This window comes from Anneissia japonica, unplaced genomic scaffold (assembly GCF_011630105.1).
Source record: "Anneissia japonica isolate Jap-2015-1 unplaced genomic scaffold, ASM1163010v1 scaffold288008_len1385354_cov213, whole genome shotgun sequence".
In the NCBI taxonomy this organism is placed as follows: Eukaryota; Metazoa; Echinodermata; class Crinoidea; order Comatulida; family Comatulidae; genus Anneissia; species Anneissia japonica.
This window is the reverse complement of record NW_022720123.1, coordinates 758,016-780,712: the sequence shown is the minus strand read 5'-3', so window position 1 is coordinate 780,712 and position 22,697 is coordinate 758,016. Positions and strand designations below refer to the sequence as shown.

Below are 22,697 nucleotides of genomic sequence, written 5' to 3'. Positions count from 1 at the left end.
TTAAGTGATAAATACCTGTGATTTGCCCATAAATGGGTGTGATATGCATCATCTTGTCAATATATGGGTATGATATGACATCATCATGTCCATATATGGGTGTGATATGACATCACCATGTCCATATATGGGTGTGATATGACATCACCATGTCCATATATGGGTATGATATGACATCATCATGTCCATATATGGGTTTGATATGACATCATCATGTCCATATATGGGTGTGATATGACATCACCATGTCCATATATGGGTATGATATGACATCATCATGTCCATATATGGGTGTTATGTGACATCATCATGTCCATATATGGGTGTGATATGACATAATTTTTTCCATACATAAGCAAGTAAGTAAATGTGATAGTATTGATATACTATTGATATGTTTAAAATATTATTATTGGTTATTTTACTATACATTGTACATGTATATCTCTTCTTTACCATTATGAACTCTAGGTGTAGATAGTGGGTTAAGCCACTGGATAGACATCGGGCTTCCAAATACGCTCTTCATTCCCATACAACGTGTTTTCTTTTCCCATTTTGCTTTTTCCCTCTTCAGTTGTTCAATCCCCTATAAAGAGAAGAAAAAAAATTGATTCTGCTATACATTAGCATTCTATAAACCATATTGTAGTATTAAATGAATAGATTAATGAATACAATACATTCACCTATAGAGAAGGAAAAAAAAAGTTGATTCCTTCATACATTAAATTAGCATTCGATAAACCATATTGTAGTATTAAATGAATATATTAAATGAATACATTATTGAAATTAAATAATATATAAATGTTGAAAAAAATAATATAATATGGAAACAATTTTTTAAAAGTATAAATGAAAGTCAACAAGAGGCCTTTTGCCAACAGCAGGATTTTTCGAAATTATAAAAAAAGAATAGAAAAATTACATTCAAATGTAAGTCTAAGAGTGCCATTTCCGAGGTGGTCTAGCTAGTCTAGACCAGTCACCTTCACCTGTTAAAGTCCCTACTACCTGGGCCCCCTCCATTTAAAATTCCTGAATCTGCCACTGAACAGGGTGGCAGGACACATCTATCACTCTTATATAAATTAAGCAAAAAATATAACATTATGGAAAGAATGCAAGGCTGAGGTGCAGATTCCTATTACAATCATATGCAATGTTTTTTTAAAATTTTAATCCTATACGATTTTTCTAATCATCGCAAAAAGGACATCATCAAATTGGAATGGTTGGTGGTCTTACCGTTTCATCGGTGCATATTGCATGCAGTTGAGTGCTAAACATTATGATTGTGAAAATCCCAAATAGTAATGCTTCAAATCCTAAAATGATGAGGAAGACCGTCGTGGATGCTGGAGAAATCGATGAACAGCTTTGGACTGCAAAAACAACATTAGTTTAGAGCTATTATATTTTTGTTTACTTTAGTGTCCTTTTTTCCAATGTTGTTTCTCAAGAGTAACATGTTCATAGATCTTTTTGAATATTTAAAAGTACTACAACCCTACATTTGGGACACCCCTATTAAGGGAACACCCCCATTAAGGGGATGCTCCTAATAAGTGGACACCCCTATTAAGGGCACACATTTTTGGCAACGAAAGGAGGGAAAGTATATTTTTTAGCACTACAGACACTTTTTTTTGGTCCCGAAGGTGTCCCCTAATAGAGGGGTTCTACTGTATCCTTAACTAAGCAAGAACTTACTATACTTTTGAGAATACAGGTTATAATGATTGCTGTGTCATGTGCTTTAAGTAAAATAGAAATTAGAGGCTTTGGAGCATGATTTTGTTCCGGTGGAATATCTACTGGGGGAAGAGAAAAAAAAGCCCACCCCTTCTCACCATTCTCTCCCCTCCTCTAACGGAAAAAAAAAATTATACTCAAGTAAAGATCATCTCATATCAACTTGTTTTTCCAGCTAGTGTTCCCTCACTTGAATATTGATCATCAGACTTCTACTTGATCATCCCTCCTCCACCCCCACCCCCATATTAAACATCCATAGATATGCCACTGTTTTGTTCAGTTACACCATGGAGGTATTATAGTGTTACACTCTGCTTTGTTGTGTTACCCTTTGAAATTATAGAAAAATATATCAATGAATGCTATACCTGCCCAACTCGTTTTAACACACAGAACGAAATGTGTAACAGCTAACACGATAGCATGCATTGACATCAGAGCAATGTACAACTACAAGAAACAAGAAAATGGCATTTCATAGTCTTTCTTTTTATGATAATTTACAAGATGAGCAATCTGTACATAACAACTTCAATTCTTAATGATCTACTATCTTAAAGAGTTATAATGAAATAACATACTGTTATTTCAGAACAAAGTATGATCTGAAATACAGGTAGGTTGCCATACCGAGTTTAAAATGCATTATTCAATTAGAGTGTTTGATAGTCTTTCTTTTTATAATTTACAAGATTAGCAATCTATAAACACTATAAATTCTTAATGATCCACTATCACAAAGAGTAGGACAATACATATAAACTGTTATTTTAAAACAAAGTATGATCTGAAATAGGTTGCTATACTGAGAAGAAACTCTATAAAGCGTGTATTTGTTAGTCTTTCTTTTTATAATTTAAAAATTACAAGATGAGCAATCTATACATTATAAATTCTTAATGATTCACTATCTTAAGTGTTAGACAATACAAATCATGAAATAACATACTGATATGTATTAGTATGATCTAAAATGTGTTGCTGTACCTAGAATAAAATGCAATAGTCAATGAAGAGTAAAACTCTTACAAATATACTGAAATTCATTATCAAATCATTACAAAAATCCACAATATACTTTATTACAATACACTATTAGGATTGGACACTTACTGTAAATAGTGCAAAATATTTTTGATTATTCTCACCAACACAATTATTTACCCAAGGGCAGTGATGGTCCATTTTTCTATGAATATAAAAGTATATGATAAAAAAATTATAATTCTTCATCCCATTTCCACATTGTCCAACATAATGTTTTATATTAAATATAGAAGCTACTGCTATGTTATGATGTGACACAGAAATACATGTTATTAATATACTGTAGTATCACCATAAATATTGTGTAATTTATTTATTCATAAATTATTATAATCATTATTTTTTTTGCACAGATAGGTACTAGCATAATTAAATGTTTTACAAATTTATAATTTGAATTTTGTTTTCTTTTTTAGAGCTGTTAAAAGTATTTTGTATTAGATTATCTTATCCTTTGAAAATAAGGATATCATTTGATATAACATCATTACAGTACACTGCGAAGAGCTTTGAAAAAATTTATATTTTGGAAGATGGTGCCACAGAAAAAAAACAAGAGAAAAATATACGTACCGTATACACCTTCTGCAAATACTGCAATGGTGAGCCCTTTCTGGTTTAATACAAATACATTTTGGACAACGGTAAACAACCTGACCAATTTTCAAACCCAGGTCATTTAACTTCTCTCTTGTGGCATTTCCTAGAGGTACTGCACCCTACAAGGACCAAACAAAATGTTATGTTAATAATAATAATCAAGGGACATTTACATAGTGTATAATTCAAAGAAGCTTATAAAAGTGCTTCATATTGAAAGACAAAATTAAATAAAAAATTAAAATAAAATAAAATGATATTTATTCTGACTCAATAGAAAACAGAGGACCTCTGAGGGTCACTATCCAGGAGTGGATTTAGGGTCATGGGTCATGGGGCACATATCTCCAGGTTTTGTACACTGCTGTCTTTTATTTTTTAACAGAAAAAAATACAAAATGGCATTCAAATACTAAATATTACAACATTTCTTAACAGCATATACTGAACACGATTCGCCATTTATTGGATACTTATCTGGAAAATGATTGTACATCTACAGTAGGTCTATATCAAATCCCTACCTCCTCATTTAAAAAATTCTGGATCCACTCCTACCATCTGCCATCATTTCCTAGTTTATTACAATAATTGAATGGTTATTATTTCGATATCATGGTACACAGATAACCATGTTATATACTTACTGGGTCAGTCATCATAGCTCTTATGTGCGATAAGAAAGCCATGATTGTGAAGAAGTTAAACATAAGCATGTGCGATGTACTATATAATCCAAATCCGATGGGTAGAAGGATAACTTTCATCACTGCAAACTCTCCATATAACATCAGCAAGTATGTAATAACAACACAAACAATCCCACATGGATCCTGAAAAGAAAAGAGAGCTTTTTAATTTCTGCATTACTAGTCTGAAAACTTTAGGTTTGGCATTTTTTATGGTGTTTCAAAAGTAAAATTTCAAGCATCGAATTATTGTTCATAATTTAACTATGCCTTTTAGCCAGGTTGGTAACATTTTACCAACTAAAATGCATGGAGTGGGTGTTGGTTAGACCTGAACTATAGAATGAAGCTTTTCGCTAAGCCATGCCCCTTAAATATTGTTGCAAAGGTCTCACAAAATGATACTGTTAAAACATATGCAAACACATGTGTTTGTGGGACAATAAGTGTGCTTGTTGCAGTTTTAAACATGCACACACTTTGGTCATGTTCTAATTGGCCAGTTGTTTGATTGACACCCTGGAAAAGTCCATTATGCCAGCATAATGCTACAAAAATTCTGACCAATTGACCACCCTATAAGTCTCTGTTCTTGGACAATACATTTGCTTATGTTTTATATGTGATCATACAAAAATAGGGGTCACAAATAAGGACAGAATAATTAAATGATTTTAGAAATGGGGAAGAGGGGCTGCAATTAATAACAAAAAAATGTGTTTCTTTTATGGGAAATATCGATGAATCTTGAACCCTGTGTCCCTCCCAACGTATTTGAATCCCCGCTCAGAAGAAAAAAAAACTTTATTACCTGTACAAACCATTTATCACGTATTCCTAATTTTTTTGTCATTCCGCAGCAGTCACAACACTTATTACTTCTCTTTTCAATCAATTTCTTGATTGCTCCACTTTCGACATTGGCCAAGTCATCTTTCTCATCTGGATTTAGTGGTTGCAGCCGAAGTGCGGTGCTCATGATTGATCTTCGGGAAAAAAAGTTCTATCAACTTGATGTTTCATTCAGTGTAGAATTTGTTAAAATTAATCATTAGAAATATAAACATTTTTTAACTGCTCAAAAATGGGCTCAATTACAATTACAAACTAGCCAGGCACCTTCTGTTTATCACATGCCCTGTCGAAACACGTTCACTTGTTTTCAACAGTAAACAGTCACTGTTGTTTTGACTGATAGAGTATACTGCTCTCATTCACTCTACAGTCGAGTCTTCATAACTGAGCTGAGGCTAGCTTTTTGATAGAGGCCTGTGTGGGAAGAAGATGGGTTGGGCAGCTACAGATAGTAAACACTGGCTGGAGACTGTTGTGTGGTGTAATAATGGTGGTAGTACATTTTTAATTTCTTCATTTATTCTACACTAGCAAATGCAAAACTGATTTTACCGTTACTACATATGATGAGCATACAAATACTGTACATATTTCAAAGAATACTTACGTAAAAATCAGTAAAAATGGCGTATTTAATGATTATTTACACAGAAAACATCCACAACGTATCAAGGTTTTCGATCTCTTGTGATCTCCCGGAAAATTCGACTTATACTAAGAAGAATATTATCTGCAGTCCGCACTGGTTATGAATACCGTTTGTTGAAAAAGCTCCTTATTTTACAACTTGTAATACTGCCCTCATTCAACACACATGTTGAAAAAGTTGTTTTCGTTGGTTGATGTTTTTAACTTTTTATCATAATTTATTTCCTTACAATGTTGTATATATGGTGAATGAGGTCTGATCCTAGTTGAAATTATATGCAATATGGCCTCTGTTTCGTTAAGTGAGGCAGAGAAAACGTTTATTATTCACGGAATCCAGGTATGTCAAATTCTAAGCTAGGTGCTACTAGGGGGCCTAAAAACCCTAGCCTAGGCCCTACTTACTACTACTACTACTACTACTACTACTACTACTACTACTACTACTAAACTAGGGCCCTAGCCTAGGCCTAGGGTACTATCTTCTCTTTTTAAGCCGAAAATGGTCGCCACTCTACGGCCTGTTGACCTTCACCCCGGGGTCGTGGATTGCTTCTAGGCCTAGGCTGGTAGTAATTAATATTATACATTTGTAATTCATGATATATCATTAAATATGTTGAATTATGATTAATAATCGTTTTTAATGATTTTTAATAATTGATTTAAGAATTTTGTCAATTAAATATATTTTTAGGCCTCTACAATACAATAAGTACAATTCTAATGGTTGCATATAAGTTTATGATTAATGTTTTTAAAATTTTGCCACCTATATGGCATTGTCTGTGTGTGCTTGCATGTGGAGTGGTTATGTGGAAATATTTTTGTATTTAATTTGTCAATTTTTAATTTTTGATTTTTGTCAAACTGGAGGACAAAATGACTCATGGCCAAACAACTTAATTTTTATTTCATTAAATTCACTTTTAGGATGATTTACGTTGTGATGGACGAGAATGTGAAACATACCGGTTGATAGAGCTTGAGTGTGGTCTTGTCTCCAACTGCAGCGGGTCGGCAAAACTCAAGCTTTCTAACACAGATATTCTTGTCGGGATTAAAGCAGAAATGGGTACTCCAAAAACCTACTTACCAGATAAGGGTTATATGGAGTTTTTTGTAGACTGTTCAGCAACAGCTTCTCCCAAATTTGATGGTAGAGGAGGTGAGGATCTAGCCTCCGAGATAGCTACCACCATGTCAAGGATGTATGGAAGTGCTGAGACTCTAAACCTGGAAGACTTATGCATATTACCCGGCGAGTGTTGCTGGGTTTTGTACGTTGATGTGGTGGTGTTGGAGTGTGGTGGTAACTTATTTGATGCAGTGTCGCTGTGTATCAAGGCTGCATTAGCTGATGCTAGGTGAGGTTGGCAGAAATAATGCTTAATTCTTCTATACTTAAATATTAATAATAATTATATTAATAATTTAATATTTTAAATAATAATTTGTTCAAATTGAGTCTCAAATCTCTTAACCTCTTGTCAATTGTGAACCACAACTCAATGCATTGTGTACTGTACAGATGGTATACCTTTAAAATTTCTGTCAAATAATTGTACAGTAATTATAATCTGAGCAGTGTACAAAAAAATGTTTCTTTACTATTCTACAATTATTTCAAATGTTTTCTATCAAAAGCAACTATGTAATTTCTTTGTATTGCTATTAGAAATATATCATGATTGGTTGTATACATTGTATTTATTCATATTACCAGTACAGTATATATTTTAACTTAAAAATACATGTACCATACACAGTGTACAACTGATGTTTGATTTCATATCTTGACTGGTCCTTTAGAATTCCAAAGGTAACAGTACAGATGGATGATGAGGGCAACCAAGAGATGGATGTGTCTGATGATCCACACGACTGCTATCGCTTCAAACCGGAGATGATGCCCCTGCTGGTTACTGTAAATAAGGTATTGTATTGAGGTCTTGCTAGGTTACATCAAAGATAATAGAAGGAGAAAGATAGAGCTGAGCCCAAAAATTGTGAAACAACATCCGGGTTCCACAGTCCCCCGACTCCATGGTGTCGCCCTTGCTTATCATTACAGTATATTATATTCACAGATCAAGTTTGTTTCCTGTTAGCTTGCCCACTCCGTCAAAGAGTCACCTGCTCACAGGAGAGGTCAGATGTTCCATTAGTTTTCATGGAAAATGTGCGAAGAGCTCATTCTTTGGTTATAAAAATTCTTAGGTTACATACAGTAACCTGTCTCACTTTACCTCAGGGACGTATCCAGGGGGGGAGCCGTGGGAGCCGCGGCTCCCCCCCTTTGTACACAGTGTTAAAATTTTAAAGCTTATTCTTGAGCCAATACAAATTCTTTCCTGGGATCACTTAAAATGAATACCTCTAAACATGTAAATATGCATCAGTACACGTTATACATAGGCCTAATAGAACACATAAGCCTAAGCGTGATTTAAAAAAATCTTAAATCCATAAATCTCAGGCCAGTTATTTTAAGATAGAAATGCGATACTTTGGTTCAATTTCGTTTTTATCCTTTTGAAAGTTTCTTTAAATGTTTGTTTAATAATACTACTACTAATAGTAATAATAATAATAATAATAACAATGATGACGATGACGATAGTAATAATTGATATTAATATTAATAACAATAAAAAGTGAAGAAAATTGTGCTAAATGCGAAAAAAAGTTTTGATTGGTTGATCATAATACAGTATATATAGTTAAAGCTTAGTAAGCTATAATTAGGCCAAAGTTGTCCTGGATATTAAGTAGATCCCTGATAAAAGGTAATGAGAAAATTTTTGGCGTTTCATTTTGCTATAATGGTAATGTGATGATAATGAATTTTACTATATAAAAGTGTCATTTCCGGCCATTTCGAGAGGTACTATTTCCTCAAATTTTCTCACCTCAGCCCCAGCCATGGTGGGGCTGAGGTGGTTGTGAAATCACGTTTTTGAAGTAGCCCNNNNAAGTACATACTCAAAGACAATGTTTTTAAGCTTTGTTTTCTATGGTGTATACACACACATTAATAAGATCTCTATGGTTGTCAAAAATCCCTGATAAAAGATCATGAGAATTTCTTTTGGCGGTTCATTTTGACTAATGGTGATGTGATGATGATGAATTTTACTAAAAGTGTCATTTCTGGCCATCTAGAGGTACTATTTTCTCACCTCAGCTCCAACCATTGTGGGGCTGGGGTGGGTGTCGACTTACAAAATGTCCTCCCCCTCCACCTTTCAAAACAGATCTGTGCTCTTCCCTGGGTATGGGCATTAAACTCTTTCGAGTCGGCTCTTGATGTATGTCTTAGTGACTGCTGTTTGTTTTTAGGATGTGATCTGGTTTTCCATGTCCATTTTTCGTGATTATGACTATTCTGGATAAAGAATGTTTTGAGGAGAGGTGGATTCAAGGCACCCCCCTTCATTTTTTTAAGGCCTTTCAAAATCCTGGCTACGTCCCTGCTTTACCTAGTCTGCTACATAAGTGAGTTAAGCCGGCACTCACAGTGTGTCTGATGGTCGTCGGCCAACTCGATTCTACGAAGGACACAACGCCACGGCGCGTGTGCAACGTATCATTTTTAATGAAGATCTGTTCCAACAGCCACCGACTATCAAAATGAAATCAAAGAAAGACTAATACTTGTTAATGTTGATTTTTTGCTTTGACTGCTTAAAATAGGTAAACCAGAAACATATTATTGATGCTACAATTGAGGAGGAGGCTTGCAGCCTGGCCTGCATCATGATAAGTGTGATGCCGAAGACTGGAAAAATTACCTCCATTGTCAAGAAAGGCTCAGGAAGCCTGGATCCTGACAGTACAACAGATATGATTCAAGTAAGTTATGGGTTTCAGGGGAATTTGGCAAACCTGTAGCTCGGACTCTTAAACTTGAGGTTTGAAACCCTCATTGTGCACATTTCATTTTTGTCCTTCCACACATGGCATTTGACCTACATTTGCCTCTCTCCATCCAAAATCAAAATTGACTAATATGATAAAGACAATTAAAAACACAAGAAAGAAATAGATCTTAGTATTACTGTAATCTTATTTCTTTACAGTGCGGAAAACGTGTGGCAGATCTACTGCACAGTAATCTAATGGACACCTTAAATGCAATTGAAAAGTCTGGCAGTAAAGTTGAAAAAGTTGGCTTCTTAGCTTAAAGAAAATAGAAGCTGCAAATATTGCAAAAGTATATGGGCAGAGAAATATGTTTCAAGATCAATGACAGTTCTGTATTAGGAAAGAAAGAAGAAAGTGGATTTGTACAGACAAACAGAATGATAACCAAGCAGAGAGAACTCTAGAATAGGCAGAAGTGAAGCTGATTATTCATGACAACAGCTTCCTTTGGCAAGCGTAGCTGACAAGAGAAACGGATGAATGATTGATTTTATGAGAAATAATAATTAATGTAAATTTTTATGAGACAGACAGTAGTACTGTGGCAACAGTCTCATACACAATTAATTATAATGATTTTGCCATATAATCAGCAGTGAAAGTGATGATAGAGTTGTCAAATACATGTAGTTGGTAATGTCAACCAAAGATCGGAAACTATTGCTATAAAACATGGGTGTAGGGACCCCCCATGGCAGCAAATTAGTTCCATTGAGTGGGTTAAAATAGATATTTAGTTCCGCATTCTCATATTTCGCAACCCCCAGGTTGAGACCAACCTACGCCCCTGTAAATGTTTTTATATATTAAAAATGGAGTTGAATAGATGCTTAAGATGCTTGCCGTCTAACCCCAGGGTCATGGGTTCAATTTCTGTCATAGCAGGACTTTCTCACGACTGAAAACAACTCCAATCCCTAGGTCTCAATAAGAGACTTGGTTTATAATAATAGATGGATTTATATAGCGCAAATAAACGAGGTCTCTATGCGCTAGACAATAATGAAGTCAAGAACACAAAGAAAAAAGCCGGGAAAAAAAAAAAGCATCATTCCATCCTAGAAGTGGCTAGTGCACTTGCTGTTGGATTTGAAGGAAATAAATAAAATTTAAAAAATCATCTACTCTCGTGTGGTAGAATTTTAAATAGTTTCATATCCGTGTGGTTCCAGCTGTTCTCTTGGACAAGTTGAGTATAAAAATAAACTTAATGGCACTCTAAGTTAACACCCTATACTGATACAGTAGATGGCATCATCATCAGTGTTCTGCATTGTCCTTTATGACAGGACACCCATATTCACTGGTGTATGCAGAAAGGGGAGTAGCTCCCTGCCCCAAAGGAATTTTAACTTGCATACACTTAACCTTATTTCTCAAACTACTGCTCCCCAATGCTATACACTACCCTCGAGATACACTACTGTGTGTCTGTATCATAAAGTGCATAAACTGAGATATAATGACATGTGTTTACTGTACCCAACTGTAGTCATTATGAGCTTTTAGCTTCCTACCATTGAGTTCAGCAATAACAGTTAATACAAATAAGTTATTGAGGAGTTTCCCTTCCATTTTGCAGGGATGTAGTTATGGTGGGCAGGGCCACCCAGCCTGTCTAAAACTAATTTCATGGCCCTCCACCCTCCATCCTTAAAATCCACTCTTATTATTTAGAATTTGCCAATTTTATCACCCACCCTTAGTTTTCTACAGCTACAACCCTGATTTTGAATGCACTGACAACCGAAAACCATAAAATTAAGAAAACTACAGTATTTATCTTCCAAAAGTGTTTATTGTACAGTAAAATGAAAATTAAAATGTGAAAAATGTGTTGATACAACACTACAGAATTGTGCATTCACAATGTAGACAAACAGCAAAATGTGTAAAAACATTGACATTGATATAATGCAGTATTAACAAGTATTATATTATTGATACAACAAATAAATTGTGCTTCGTAGAGTGAACAAAATTACCTTCATTTTCAATGTATTATTTTAATAAACTCCAGATAAATTTTGATTGACCCAGCTTGTAATTTTTTTTCCCAACTTTAGTTTACTGGAATGACGTTGACAATGAGATTGATGAATGTTGTCAGTACATATTTATTATATACAAAAAAATAACATGGATGCATCTATGCAACAATAAGAGGTAGAACTTTAATACTTTGCTAATAAAGACGTGTTGACACCAAGCTTGAATCTATTAACTATGCCATATGTTCATACAGCAGACCATTGCATGTCTTAAAACATGTACAAAAATCTTATTTATAAATATTTTAGTGGCAGTCACAATTGATTGAAATTATCATGTGAATGATGAAGGTAGGGGAATGTAATTGCAGGATAGAGCAACTCATGAGGCAGCCAAAGATCAAGGGAACTCTCAAAATTTAAAAATTGTGGCACAATAATGCTTACATACTTAAAATATATTATTTTACTACCTCAAATTTTTACATGTATGTTCAAATAACTTTCCGAACTACACACTCATTTTAAGGCACTGCATGCAGTACCTATGGTTTACATTAATTTTCATTGAAAAATATTTACAAAGAATTAATATTTCTTTTGGTCATAAAATTGGGCATGTTTCAATGGAACTTTAAAATTTCCAACTAAGTTTCTATTTTATTCAAAAAATATACAGTAGTGTTAAGGCATACCTCAATGAATTTTCTAACAATAAGCACAATGATATACAGTACATCCTTATTTTTAACATATAGGGTAATGTGATTTCTTTCACAAATATTTACTGTACATGTATATATACAAGAATCAATTGTTTGAAGACTTAAAACCAAATAACATTTATTCTATTCTGTCCAGAGTCCTTTGGTAAATTTCTTTTTCTGGTATGGATGTTATACTTTTTTTTTGTTATTAAAATGTCTAACAATAAGCATAATGAAGTACAGTACATCCTTATTTTTAAGCTAGGCTAATATGATTTCTTCCACAAATATGTACTGTACAGGTACATGTATATACATGTATACAAGAATCAATTTTTTGAAAAGACTTTAAAAGACCTCATAACTATATTCTATTCTGTCCAGTCATTTAGTAAATTTCTGTTTCCGGTATGGATGTTACAAACAATTATAAACAATTTTGTCAACTGATTCTCAAAATTTAAGATTCATTATTTCCCCTTTCGATATATAAACATCCAATTAAAAACAGCCCATACACTTACACACTGTATCATGATCGATGATTGAATACTATAAAAATATGAGACTGTATGACGTGAGGTGCCATTAATCACTTCGACTCGGTAGTGACATAAAGACGATCACAAACACCAGAGTACAAACGAGAAAGTATGCATAATATTTTGCAGGGCATTTCTTCTTTTCAGCACATATCTGCAAACAAAAAATATAAAATCATTTAGTTTAGAAATAAGTAAATAGTTTTTTCAAAGATTAAATTAAACTCCAATTTAAAGAGCTTACATTTTTAAACAATCAGTATGAATTTTCATCTTTAATTACAGTACAGTAGAGTTAATATAATTGGATTTAAAATGTTATCACATTACAGTATATGACACAAAGGCTGAATTGAACTATCATCACTGAGTCATTTATTTTAGAAATTTAATTCTAAAATTCCAGCTGACAAGACAGACTACACCTCACACTGTACTGTATGCCACACATTTATCAAATGGCAACATGTGACTAAAATTAGGCAGTACTAGAATATATTAAAGAAATTTAAATGTGTTTTTTTTTTTTCCGGATTACCTTAAACTTTTGAGGTTCTATTGTCGGAGAAGGCTTTTTAGGTTGTGTAATAGTATGTGTCTTCTTAACTTCCTCACTCTTCTGGCTCAGTCTCACTGATCTTCTTGTAAGTGGAGTTGGCCGAATTTCGGTTTCTTGCTTTTTAACCACCACTTTCTTTGTGCTTACTTCTTTTACATCTCTTTTTTGCTGAACTTTTTTAATGGATTTTGGATTGGTTGGTGTATGAAATTGTGATTGCTTTTCAATTTCATCCTTTTTAGCTTTTTCAGCATAAAACAAATCTATTGCTTCTTTACAGTCCACAAGATTTTCTTCTGGTTCCCAGGTATCTTTTGAAAACACCTTCCATTGTATCAGATACCGCTTACCCCTCTTTGTACTACGTACATCCAAAACACGTTCAACCTTTCAATAAATCAATGCAAGACAGATCAGTAAAGAATGGCATTTGTTATGAGGTAAAGCTTTAAATGAGAGTTAACTTTTAGGAAAATGAATACAGGGTACAGTACACTGTATCCATATCAAAATACAGTATTTCTTATTATAGGGTGGTGTTGCCATGTAGGAAAATAATATTTATTTAGCCATTTCATGTACAGTACATACAAAAGGAATTTACAAATTAAAACCAACATACTGTAATAATATTAATAATTATTATAATGATTTATATTATAACACCGGAACCCAACCGCCCAGCGTTAGAGGTCCGACATTACTATTGCGCATGCGCAATCAAATGAAAGATCATTGATATTTTAATTACTGTACATGACAATTTTACTAAATAGTGGTAACCTCATGTTTCAATTTTATTTCAAACCACCAACGTTTTTGACTTATAAAAATAACAATGATCTTTAATTTAATGCGCATGCACAACAGTGTGTCAGACTTCTTATGGTGAGCAATTGGGTTCCGGTGTAGGATCAATAACCACAGTATATAATTAAGGCTAAGGCAAGACTTTTTTTTACACCTTGTGTTTAGCGAACCTGCTGACTGCAAATATTGATGATTTTGAATAAAAATAAAATTTTATTTTTGGCCAGTTAGCACACCCGCAGCCACGAAAAAGTGGGAATTTAAAAAAAAAAGTTTTTCTTTATTTTTATTACGCCTTAAAATCTCCAAAGAGAAGAGGTATATTTCTTTCTAATTTAATTATAAATTTGAAGCATTTAACCATCCTATTTCACATTCACCAATAAAATTTTATTTTTATTTTCTCTTCTGTCTGGATGTTTTTGGCAAAACAATTTGCTAAATAAGAAAACAAAATTTTATTTTGTATTTTTATTCTGCCCTCCTCCTCCGATGATCTTTAAATAAGTACACGAAGCAAACGAGGAATAAAAAAAAGTCTCGCTTTAGCAGTTAAAAAAGGGTAGGGGAAAGGATTTTAGACACAATAGGGCACTCAACACTAGATCTAACCTACAAACATGGGGTGTAGGACCGGTTCGGCCGTACACTTGTTCGGCCGTATGATATTCATTGCCCAAATAAGGGTTATTGTATGGAACGCCGTGTAGTGTATAATCAAAGCGTGAATTGGATGTCACTGTACTGTACAGTGCAACGTCGATAGATGCTATATAAAAATCATAAAATCCATTGGTTTGATTATCAGCATAATAACATAATAATGTTAAATCATAAGTATTAGTATTACTAACTTGCAAAAAAACATTATTAACTAACACAAACGTAATAAAATCCACTGTTTTCCCACAAGAAATCATGGATACAGTAGCAATAGATTACAATAGGGAGATTATTGTTAACCACACACACATAGCATACACACAGCTCTGTGCCTATTTGGCGTTCCATACAAATATATTACGGCCGAACAAGTGTACGGCCGAACCGGACGTCATTCAAACATGGCACCTCCACATTTCATGGACCAGGCGTAAGCCTAGACCCCTCTCCTGTTTCTATCTACGGCGACGCCGCTTCATACAAGCTGGGCCGAAGTGTAGAATACTGATGCGACTCGTGAGGGCTAGGCTAGCCATCGCTACCCAGGTTAACGTAAGGTTTGTTGACCATTAAACTACTAAAATTTATGTAGTAAAGTATTTATAAAATACTTAATACATGAAATATTATTATACAATAGTTTTAGGTTCCTAATAACGATATTATGATTCAATAGTCACCAAAATCTCGACATACTTCGTAGATGTTTCCTGACATTTTCAAATTTTCCTCCAAATGATGTTTTTGTGTGTAGAGGGCGACAAACATCAAACTTGTAAATTACGACTGGGCCACGTAAGACTATATTATAATTGTTTATTGGTTTGATTGATATCGTCAAAGTGATGACCATTCATCGACCGCAAGCGAGATAAATCCAGAAAGAAATCAATATTAAACAGGTATGTATGCACTCTATGCTGTCGATTAATTGCACATACAAGGCAAATGTTGTATATTAATTTGTATCACAGGGTATGTTGTGAGTCTGTTTGTATTTGTCTTATCTTCTTGTGAATCGTAGGTTAGGCCTAGGTAGGCCCTGCCCTGAATCTCTTAGTGTAGATGTAGATAGGCAGCTATTCATATAGGCCCGTAGTATTTATTGTTGAGGCTACCTAGGCCTAGATTAGGTCTACCTAAAATAAGCTTGGTCAGGCCTCCCTTCCCATTATATAACATAGCAATTCCTTGCTTGGTGAAACCAGTTTCTAACTGTTGAAGATTTTGCCAAGAAGGATGTCTGATCCCCTACTGAACTGGTGTTTGAATGTCATCATTCATGAAATATGTTTTGTATGTTCATCATGATTTATATTATTATTATTCAGTCAGCTTTTATGGCATTAATCGGAAATTAAAAAAAAAAAAAATCTAATTCTTATAATCCATCAGTTACAAGCATTATGTAGAATGGATATAAACAAATTTAAATAAAGTTATTGAATACTATGAGTACTCAGAGTAGTAGTACAAAAGTACATATTAATTTGTTTGGTATAATTTACTGCAAATGCACCGCCATGAAAGTCACCCTATCTCTTTGAGTAGTAAACATTTATTGAAAACACTTTTTTTTAATAACTTTTAAATTTCTTTTACTTTGCAGAAGTAGACATATGAAATACAATTTATAAGATGCTTTATGTCATTACATCAGTCTGACCTAAAAAGATGACGATTCAGTTTAGACAGAATAAACAAAACACCAATGGATGATAACAAATGCAGTTTCCGTGCAACACCATTGCCATCTGCACAGGAAGATAATACACAAGAAGATGACTCTGAAGAACGTGATGTCATCAACAAGTTACTACAATGCAGTGAGATTGAGGATCAACTTCTACAGATAATACATTGTCAAGAATGGACAGAAGCTGTCAATGGTTGGAAACCAACCATTCCAAATCCCACATATGCAACCCACACCTGTACCCCTCAGCAGGAGGTAAATGCAAATAAGCGCCATGATAGGGAAAGTAAAAAGGAAAAACAAACCCACAAAAAAAGTCTCTATCAAGAATCTCTATGGAGGAGTAAGATAGAGCCTGGGACGTATCGCTATAATCCAAATCACACATGGCAATTTCAGGGATCTAATTCAAAACACTACACAAACATTAAAAAACGACCAACAGATCCTCAGTTGATAGAACATATAGAAAGGGTTCGTGAACATCTCGAGAAAACACTGATAAAGAAAGACAGCGAGTTGCCAGTATACGAAGGAACTAAAGCAAGCCAGAACCAGTTTACTACGAATTCCATCCATAATTTTATCTCACATTTATCAGAGCATAACAAGAAAAACTTTGAAAAAACTCCGCTGCGTCTTTCACAAAGTTTAACAGATTTGAAGAATTGTAATTTGGTTGATAAACCTTCGCTTTCGCAGTCACCTCAAAAGGTTAATCAAAAGTTATTAAGAGAAACAGAGCCTTGGCCTCCAAGCTCCTACAATGTTGTAAATGCTGGAGGAGACAGTCCACAAATTGAAACCCCTCAACTGCCGTTTGTCACAGTTGTATCAAAGAAACCTAATAGCCATTCATACATAATAACAACTGAAGGAGACAGGGAACAACATGAAGTTAGCCTACTTGCTGAGAATCCATCAAATGGCATTTGTCACGATGACAAGAACAACAATGTCAGGAGGCTTAAGAACTTAGAGAGGCATAGTAGTGCGGGTAAGCTGCAATCAAGTAAGCTGGCTTCTAGAAGTTTTGAGAAATTTCCTGCTCAAACATTATTTCACCAAGATCAGCACCTAAATCCATTAACAAAACTTACCCCTTCTTTGAGAAAAGTCTCCGACGATAACGAGGTCATTATGGTTCATCTGAATGGCAGTCGATGCGATGCTTCTCCGTCATCTGCACCAGCATCAGTGACAACTCATGGACGTAATCGCACACCAGTTGAAAAGGATTCATTGCAACATTATTATTTGAAAGTAGATGCACCAAATAAGAACTTCATTCGTACTGGAATTAGCGGTAAGTCAGTGTCACCAGCGAACCAACGTAAACTTAATGGAAAGTCTTCTAAATTAGCACCAAAGGCTACAAGCATTAAGCAACAGGCTAAAAAGACATTTGGACCCACTAATCATAGACTTGCAAGCCTCGGAAGGCCTACTGAGTATGCCACCAACCCTCTGGATACCCTTCACAGAGGGGCATTTGAAAGAGACACAGCAACTGCTATTGCCTCTGAGATTCTTCCAGGTATCAGTGGTCGTAAAGTTGGTGTGCCAGTACTTAGTCATCGTATCTTGTAAGAATTGCTTATTTTTCAACTCATGATAGTATAATAGTGTACAATCTTGTCTGTTGAGTCTTCCAACCAACAGGATCCCCACATACTTCTTTCAGGGTGTTCTACTTCTAACAAATTTCTCTAGAATTTGTACAAATCTCAGGGCTTTTAAATCTGTTATCAGCAAACTTCTTCTAACCTCTTGCACTTAATTGTTCCATTGTAGTGGAACCCAGCTATAGGGTCTTCTCTTTGCCCTATACAATATGCAGCTTCTTCAAAATGAATAGGCTTGTGCTCATTTTTAAGAAGCCGGGAATGTCTTCTAGTCAATCCCTTTAGCAGTAATAATTGAAGCTTATTGCTGTCCTTACAATGTTGCTGAAGTGCATAGACTCTAGAAAATCCACTATTAAACTCTGCATTGCATAAGCATAATTTTATCATTTACATTTAAAATATGAATATTCTGTATAAAGGGTAGTATTACCAAGCTATCTCGTGAATAATTAAGTATTCCCATCTGCAGAATGCAGTTAGTGTAATTAGGTAGGATGTAACAGTTTAATATTTCATCATAATTACTAATTATTTCTCATAAAAGGAGAAGTATGCTGTACATTTAACATAAGTACAAACTGTTTGAAAACTTTGTTGATTAAATATAGGCCTACACTAGTATAACAAGATATATAAGTATGTTTTATAAACCAGACTGGCTAAAAAATATCAATTCTGAATAAAAATACTCATGTTGCATACATTTCTCAAGTATTTCTGTGGCATAGGTACTTAACAGTAAGCTATTGTATTTGTAAATTATGACCACATGCTGAGTTTAATGATGCATACATATTGATTGATTGATTGATAGAAATAATTTCAATGAATTGTTATAATGCACATTAATGAATTACTTCCTCCTTGTTCTAAGATTAAAGTAACTGAAACTCTCTCTGTTTTTAAAAGATCTTCCTTTGCGACTATGTAGAATGATTGTGTCTGCTTGATGTTTATATTTGTATTGTATTTGGTATTAACATAAAGTGCTCTGAAGTTTTATTAGCCATTGTTGTACCTAAAAAAGTTACAATACCAACACACAAATAGATCCACCAGTCACCCCATAAATTTTGTTTTTAATGGCTAATACAATGTAGTCCTGATACAATGACAAGTACTTTATTCAGTTTCTTTTATCCCACGGTCACCCTTTGAAACTACTGTAGTTGCAAGCTTTGACCTTTTACCTATGACTGTATACATTATAAAATGCCTTTCAAATATTGTATCTCATTTGTAACGCACACCTTATAGTGACCTTCTGTGTGTGATTGTCCTTTAAAACGAACGTATGTATTTCAATGCTCTGAATTTTAGTGTCAATCAAACTTAACAGCTGGTGTTGGCGTAAGTTTACGCTGTCGTATTATGGGCGGGACTTACCGGAAAGCTCATGAGTTTATTATAATTGCTGGCGTTAATTCATTTTTCACATTAAAAAATGTTTTATTTAATGTCATTGCGTATTGAGCTACGTAATAATACAAGTTATACAGTAATTAACTGTACATATGTGTAAATATTTATAAAATGCATGGTGTTTGTGTACAATTATACAGTTGTGCTTGCCTAAGTCAAATCCAAAATTGCATTGAAAAGCTATTCAACTTGGATAAAATTTGACTTACAGATTGTTAATTATGGAAAGCACAACAATTTAGCATGTTAAATAAGATCGAATTAGAAATTATTCAAGTTAAGATAAACTGTACTGTAGTTATCACATGCATCCTACAGTTTTTATGGTATGAAGATATTGCACAGTACATCCACTCCATGCTGGTAGTAATGTACACAAGTGTAAAATGCCTTACAAGCCCCTACACAGCATTCTTAAAGGGGGGTGGGGGGTAGTTTCTTATTTTCACAAAAGGGCACTTTGGGTCCACCTCCACATCTGCCCCACCATGGTTGGGTTAAATGTAAAGATATAACACCTCAGATGTCCAGAAATGGCAATAAAAATTTCCAAATTTCAAATATTTGGAGTTAATATCAAACACTTTCATCATGCAAATGGTACTTTTTAGTAATGATATAAAAGGGCATTTCAGGAAAAGAGGTGTTCTTTTAAACCCCTCGAATCCCCTGGCTACGGGCTTGCCTTATACTCTATTATATATGCAAAGAGCTACATAGATAGTTAACAGTTGAATTATTTTTATAGGGAATTGATTCAGTGACCTAAAGTTTCAATTTCAGTCAAGTTCATATCTTTACTTAAATTGGACCATACAGTAAGCTGGTGTGTTCTGAAATACTTTATTAGGGTGGGTGGGTGTTGAAAAATATAGGGAATAAAAATACTTCTAGATTCGGGCTCGGATACAAAAGGTGTTTTGAGAGATAGAGATAAAAAAAATAGATTAGACTAAAAATATTGAATTTTGGACTATATTAGTATTCTTAGTTATAAAATAGAAATATTCCTTAATAGAAACACTATATAATAAATTGTCAATGGTTTTATACATTTGTGGAATGCAGCTTTCATATTTCAGCAAGATGAGCGAAATCCAATTTGACGGGGGTGGGAATAAAAACAAGTTCACCTCCTTTCATAGGGGGACAAATTTATAAAGCTTTTTTCAGCCGTCTTCGCCAAATTATTCCAGACCACTCCCATGAAATGTCATGTGTATGTTCATGTTGCACGGTTACTGGTATTGTACATTGTGTTAAATTAAATATGTTCAGCGTTAAAATTTAAAGGCAATACTGTAAATGAGCCAGTTGTTTCATTCAGTGTTTAATGTATGTAAGCCAGCTGCGAAGTATTTTAAAAGAAATTAACTAGTGGGCTTTATATAGCAAGAATAGTTTGATAAGTATTTCTTATTGTATTTCATATTGCAACATTCTATTAAAGTTATTATCAATTAATTAGATGTCTACCAGTATGTTTGTTATAATGTCTCCTATTTGTTGATGCTTTAAGTTGTTATGTGTTATATACAGTACTGTTAACAGTGTATTATTATTTTCTTCATTAAAAAAAAAATATTTGTTTACATTCAAGATCAGACCCCAACCTCTACTACATTTTTATTTGTAGTATTAGTATCATATGAGTGGCGTAACAAAGAGGACCGAGAGGCCCTGGTTAGGGCTTTTTCGAGCCCTACCCTGGGGATCGCCACCCGCTCCGACGTTTTTGATGTTTTATGGCGTATTTTTATTTTTTATTGCACACGAGTGTTCCTTAAGAAAGCCCCGCTTGGCTGATGTATGGGGTGAAGACAGTTATTTTGTTCTCCAGTGGCCATTTGAATATTCGACCTTTGTCCATCGGTATCAATTTCGTTACCCCAACAAGGCTAGTTTACTCTAGATTTACCCAGGATAGGCCTGTATTAAACTGTATCATGAGTACATGGTAGAATAATCATGAGAGTACCGAGTTTATTTACAATCTTAATCCTAACAAACGAAACATGTTAGTAAGATTGTGTGAATTCTGTATTGTATTTTGCCTCGTATGTCATATTGACTACCAAGTGCCGTGAACGGCTATAACTATGCAATATTTTATTAAGGTATTTCCTTATTTATTTCGAGAAACCACTACAAAACTGAAACCAAAAATCAAATCTATCGGGTTACAATGGAATGTCAAACCAGAAAAATATATGATACGTGTTTGCATGCAAAATATCGTACATTTATTCATTAACTCGCAAAATCGACATCATTTTTGGTGCAGTCTTTAAATACGTCCACTTTTTAGAAAGTAGGCTTACGTCAGTTGCAGTAAACAAAAATGTTTAGGTTCTGATACTTTTACTAAAATTTCTTCAATGCTTCAAAGTTTACTTAGTATACGACGCTCGTTGTTACCTATTTTAAAAAATCGCACAGATTACTAATACCCGTCAGGGTATTATGTCTCACGTCTATTTCGGGTTGTCCCCAATGGATGCTGTCTATAAATCAAAATAATATAAAGGTCCGATTCAAAAGCCTTTTAAAATACATTGAAGAATAAATACTTTAAATTTATGTCAGTACACTGGCAATAAATACGCATTCTTTAATTTGAAGTCCCCATTTCAATTCACCGTCCTTATATAAAGCTAAAAATCGATGAAGGGCTATTTGACGGGGATAATGATTCCGAGTGCCGGTATGGACTTCTATTGTCTACAATTGTCCCAGAACACTCCTCTGAACTTGTTTTCAATGCGATCGCCAGTGAACAATTGGTAACGGTAACCATGGATTGTTGGTCGTAGGTGCTATATAAAATACTTCACTGTGTAATGTTAATGGACGATACCGTAATATTAGCTACATCACGAGATAAATGTTTAGCCAAATTAGATCATTTTTTACAGATTTGTGCTAACTCGGGGATATTTATAAATTTTAAGACAACAAAACCTATGGTTATTAAAACGGTGTTAATCACGACAGAGCTACTCAGATTTATTGTAAGATGATTGGATTCGGCTATAGGCTCACTGTGATATACGCGTAGTAACGTATTTAAATGTATTGCTTTTGTGCGTAAAAATAGTGATTACCCTTTTGCTATTAAGAGAAAAGTCCTTGATGCAGCATTGATATACTTA

General features: G+C 34.2%; 4 protein-coding genes across 6 annotated transcripts; 2 read left to right on the top strand and 2 right to left on the bottom strand.

Annotated features, from left to right (window-relative positions):
- Positions 1-212: 212 nt before the first annotated feature.
- LOC117111234 (palmitoyltransferase ZDHHC3-like) lies at positions 213-5,708 on the bottom strand. Its single transcript, XM_033254137.1, has 8 exons — positions 5,560-5,708; positions 4,909-5,083; positions 4,056-4,241; positions 3,382-3,527; positions 2,875-2,950; positions 2,130-2,211; positions 1,252-1,388; positions 213-589 (listed from the first exon to the last, which is right to left on the bottom strand). Exons 2-8 carry the CDS (start codon positions 5,074-5,076, stop codon positions 425-427), a joined length of 960 nt encoding a protein of 319 aa, XP_033110028.1. The 5' UTR covers positions 5,077-5,083; positions 5,560-5,708; the 3' UTR covers positions 213-424.
- Positions 5,709-5,754: 46 nt separating this feature from the next.
- Positions 5,755-12,418, top strand: LOC117111235 (exosome complex component RRP42-like). The gene is made up of 5 exons (XM_033254138.1): positions 5,755-5,940; positions 6,534-6,967; positions 7,413-7,536; positions 9,297-9,455; positions 9,683-12,418. Exons 1-5 carry the CDS (start codon positions 5,884-5,886, stop codon positions 9,785-9,787), a joined length of 879 nt encoding a protein of 292 aa, XP_033110029.1. The 5' UTR covers positions 5,755-5,883; the 3' UTR covers positions 9,788-12,418.
- On the bottom strand, positions 11,306-15,584 carry LOC117111236 (chromobox protein homolog 1-like). The gene is made up of 3 exons (XM_033254139.1): positions 15,496-15,584; positions 13,306-13,713; positions 11,306-12,921 (listed from the first exon to the last, which is right to left on the bottom strand). The coding sequence occupies exons 1-3, from the start codon at positions 15,565-15,567 to the stop codon at positions 12,814-12,816; spliced, it is 588 nt and encodes a 195-aa protein (XP_033110030.1). The 5' UTR covers positions 15,568-15,584; the 3' UTR covers positions 11,306-12,813.
- On the top strand, positions 15,575-21,009 carry LOC117111232. 3 transcript variants are annotated; one of them, XM_033254134.1, is made up of 2 exons: positions 15,575-15,701; positions 16,409-21,009. In XM_033254134.1, exon 2 carries the CDS (start codon positions 16,511-16,513, stop codon positions 18,083-18,085), a length of 1,575 nt encoding a protein of 524 aa, XP_033110025.1. In that variant the 5' UTR covers positions 15,575-15,701; positions 16,409-16,510; the 3' UTR covers positions 18,086-21,009. The 3 variants fall into 3 exon arrangements, with proteins under 3 accessions (XP_033110025.1, XP_033110026.1, XP_033110027.1); XM_033254135.1 differs by having other exon boundaries at positions 15,689-15,774; XM_033254136.1 differs by lacking the exon at positions 15,575-15,701 and adding an exon at positions 15,703-15,781.
- Positions 21,010-22,697: the final 1,688 nt, after the last annotated feature.

Excerpts from the sequence above, each read along its gene's own strand:
- LOC117111234 (XM_033254137.1), bottom strand. The coding sequence starts at position 5,076 with ATGAGCACCGCACTTCGGCTGCAACCACTAAATCCAGATGAGAAAGAT. Across the intron at positions 4,242-4,908 it reads GTGATAAATGGTTTGTACAG|GATCCATGTGGGATTGTTTG; the intron begins GTAATAAAGTTT and ends TTTTCTTTTCAG. Across the intron at positions 2,951-3,381 it reads ATTTGCAGAAGGTGTATACG|AAAAATGGACCATCACTGCC; the intron begins GTACGTATATTT and ends TTATATTCATAG.
- LOC117111235 (XM_033254138.1), top strand. The coding sequence starts at position 5,884 with ATGGCCTCTGTTTCGTTAAGTGAGGCAGAGAAAACGTTTATTATTCAC. Across the intron at positions 5,941-6,533 it reads TTATTATTCACGGAATCCAG|GATGATTTACGTTGTGATGG; the intron begins GTATGTCAAATT and ends ATTCACTTTTAG. Across the intron at positions 9,456-9,682 it reads GTACAACAGATATGATTCAA|TGCGGAAAACGTGTGGCAGA; the intron begins GTAAGTTATGGG and ends ATTTCTTTACAG.
- LOC117111236 (XM_033254139.1), bottom strand. The coding sequence starts at position 15,567 with ATGTTTGTCGCCCTCTACACACAAAAACATCATTTGGAGGAAAATTTG. Across the intron at positions 13,714-15,495 it reads TGTCAGGAAACATCTACGAA|GTTGAACGTGTTTTGGATGT; the intron begins GTATGTCGAGAT and ends ATTTATTGAAAG. Across the intron at positions 12,922-13,305 it reads TAGAACCTCAAAAGTTTAAG|ATATGTGCTGAAAAGAAGAA; the intron begins GTAATCCGGAAA and ends TTTTGTTTGCAG.
- LOC117111232 (XM_033254134.1), top strand. The coding sequence starts at position 16,511 with ATGGATGATAACAAATGCAGTTTCCGTGCAACACCATTGCCATCTGCA.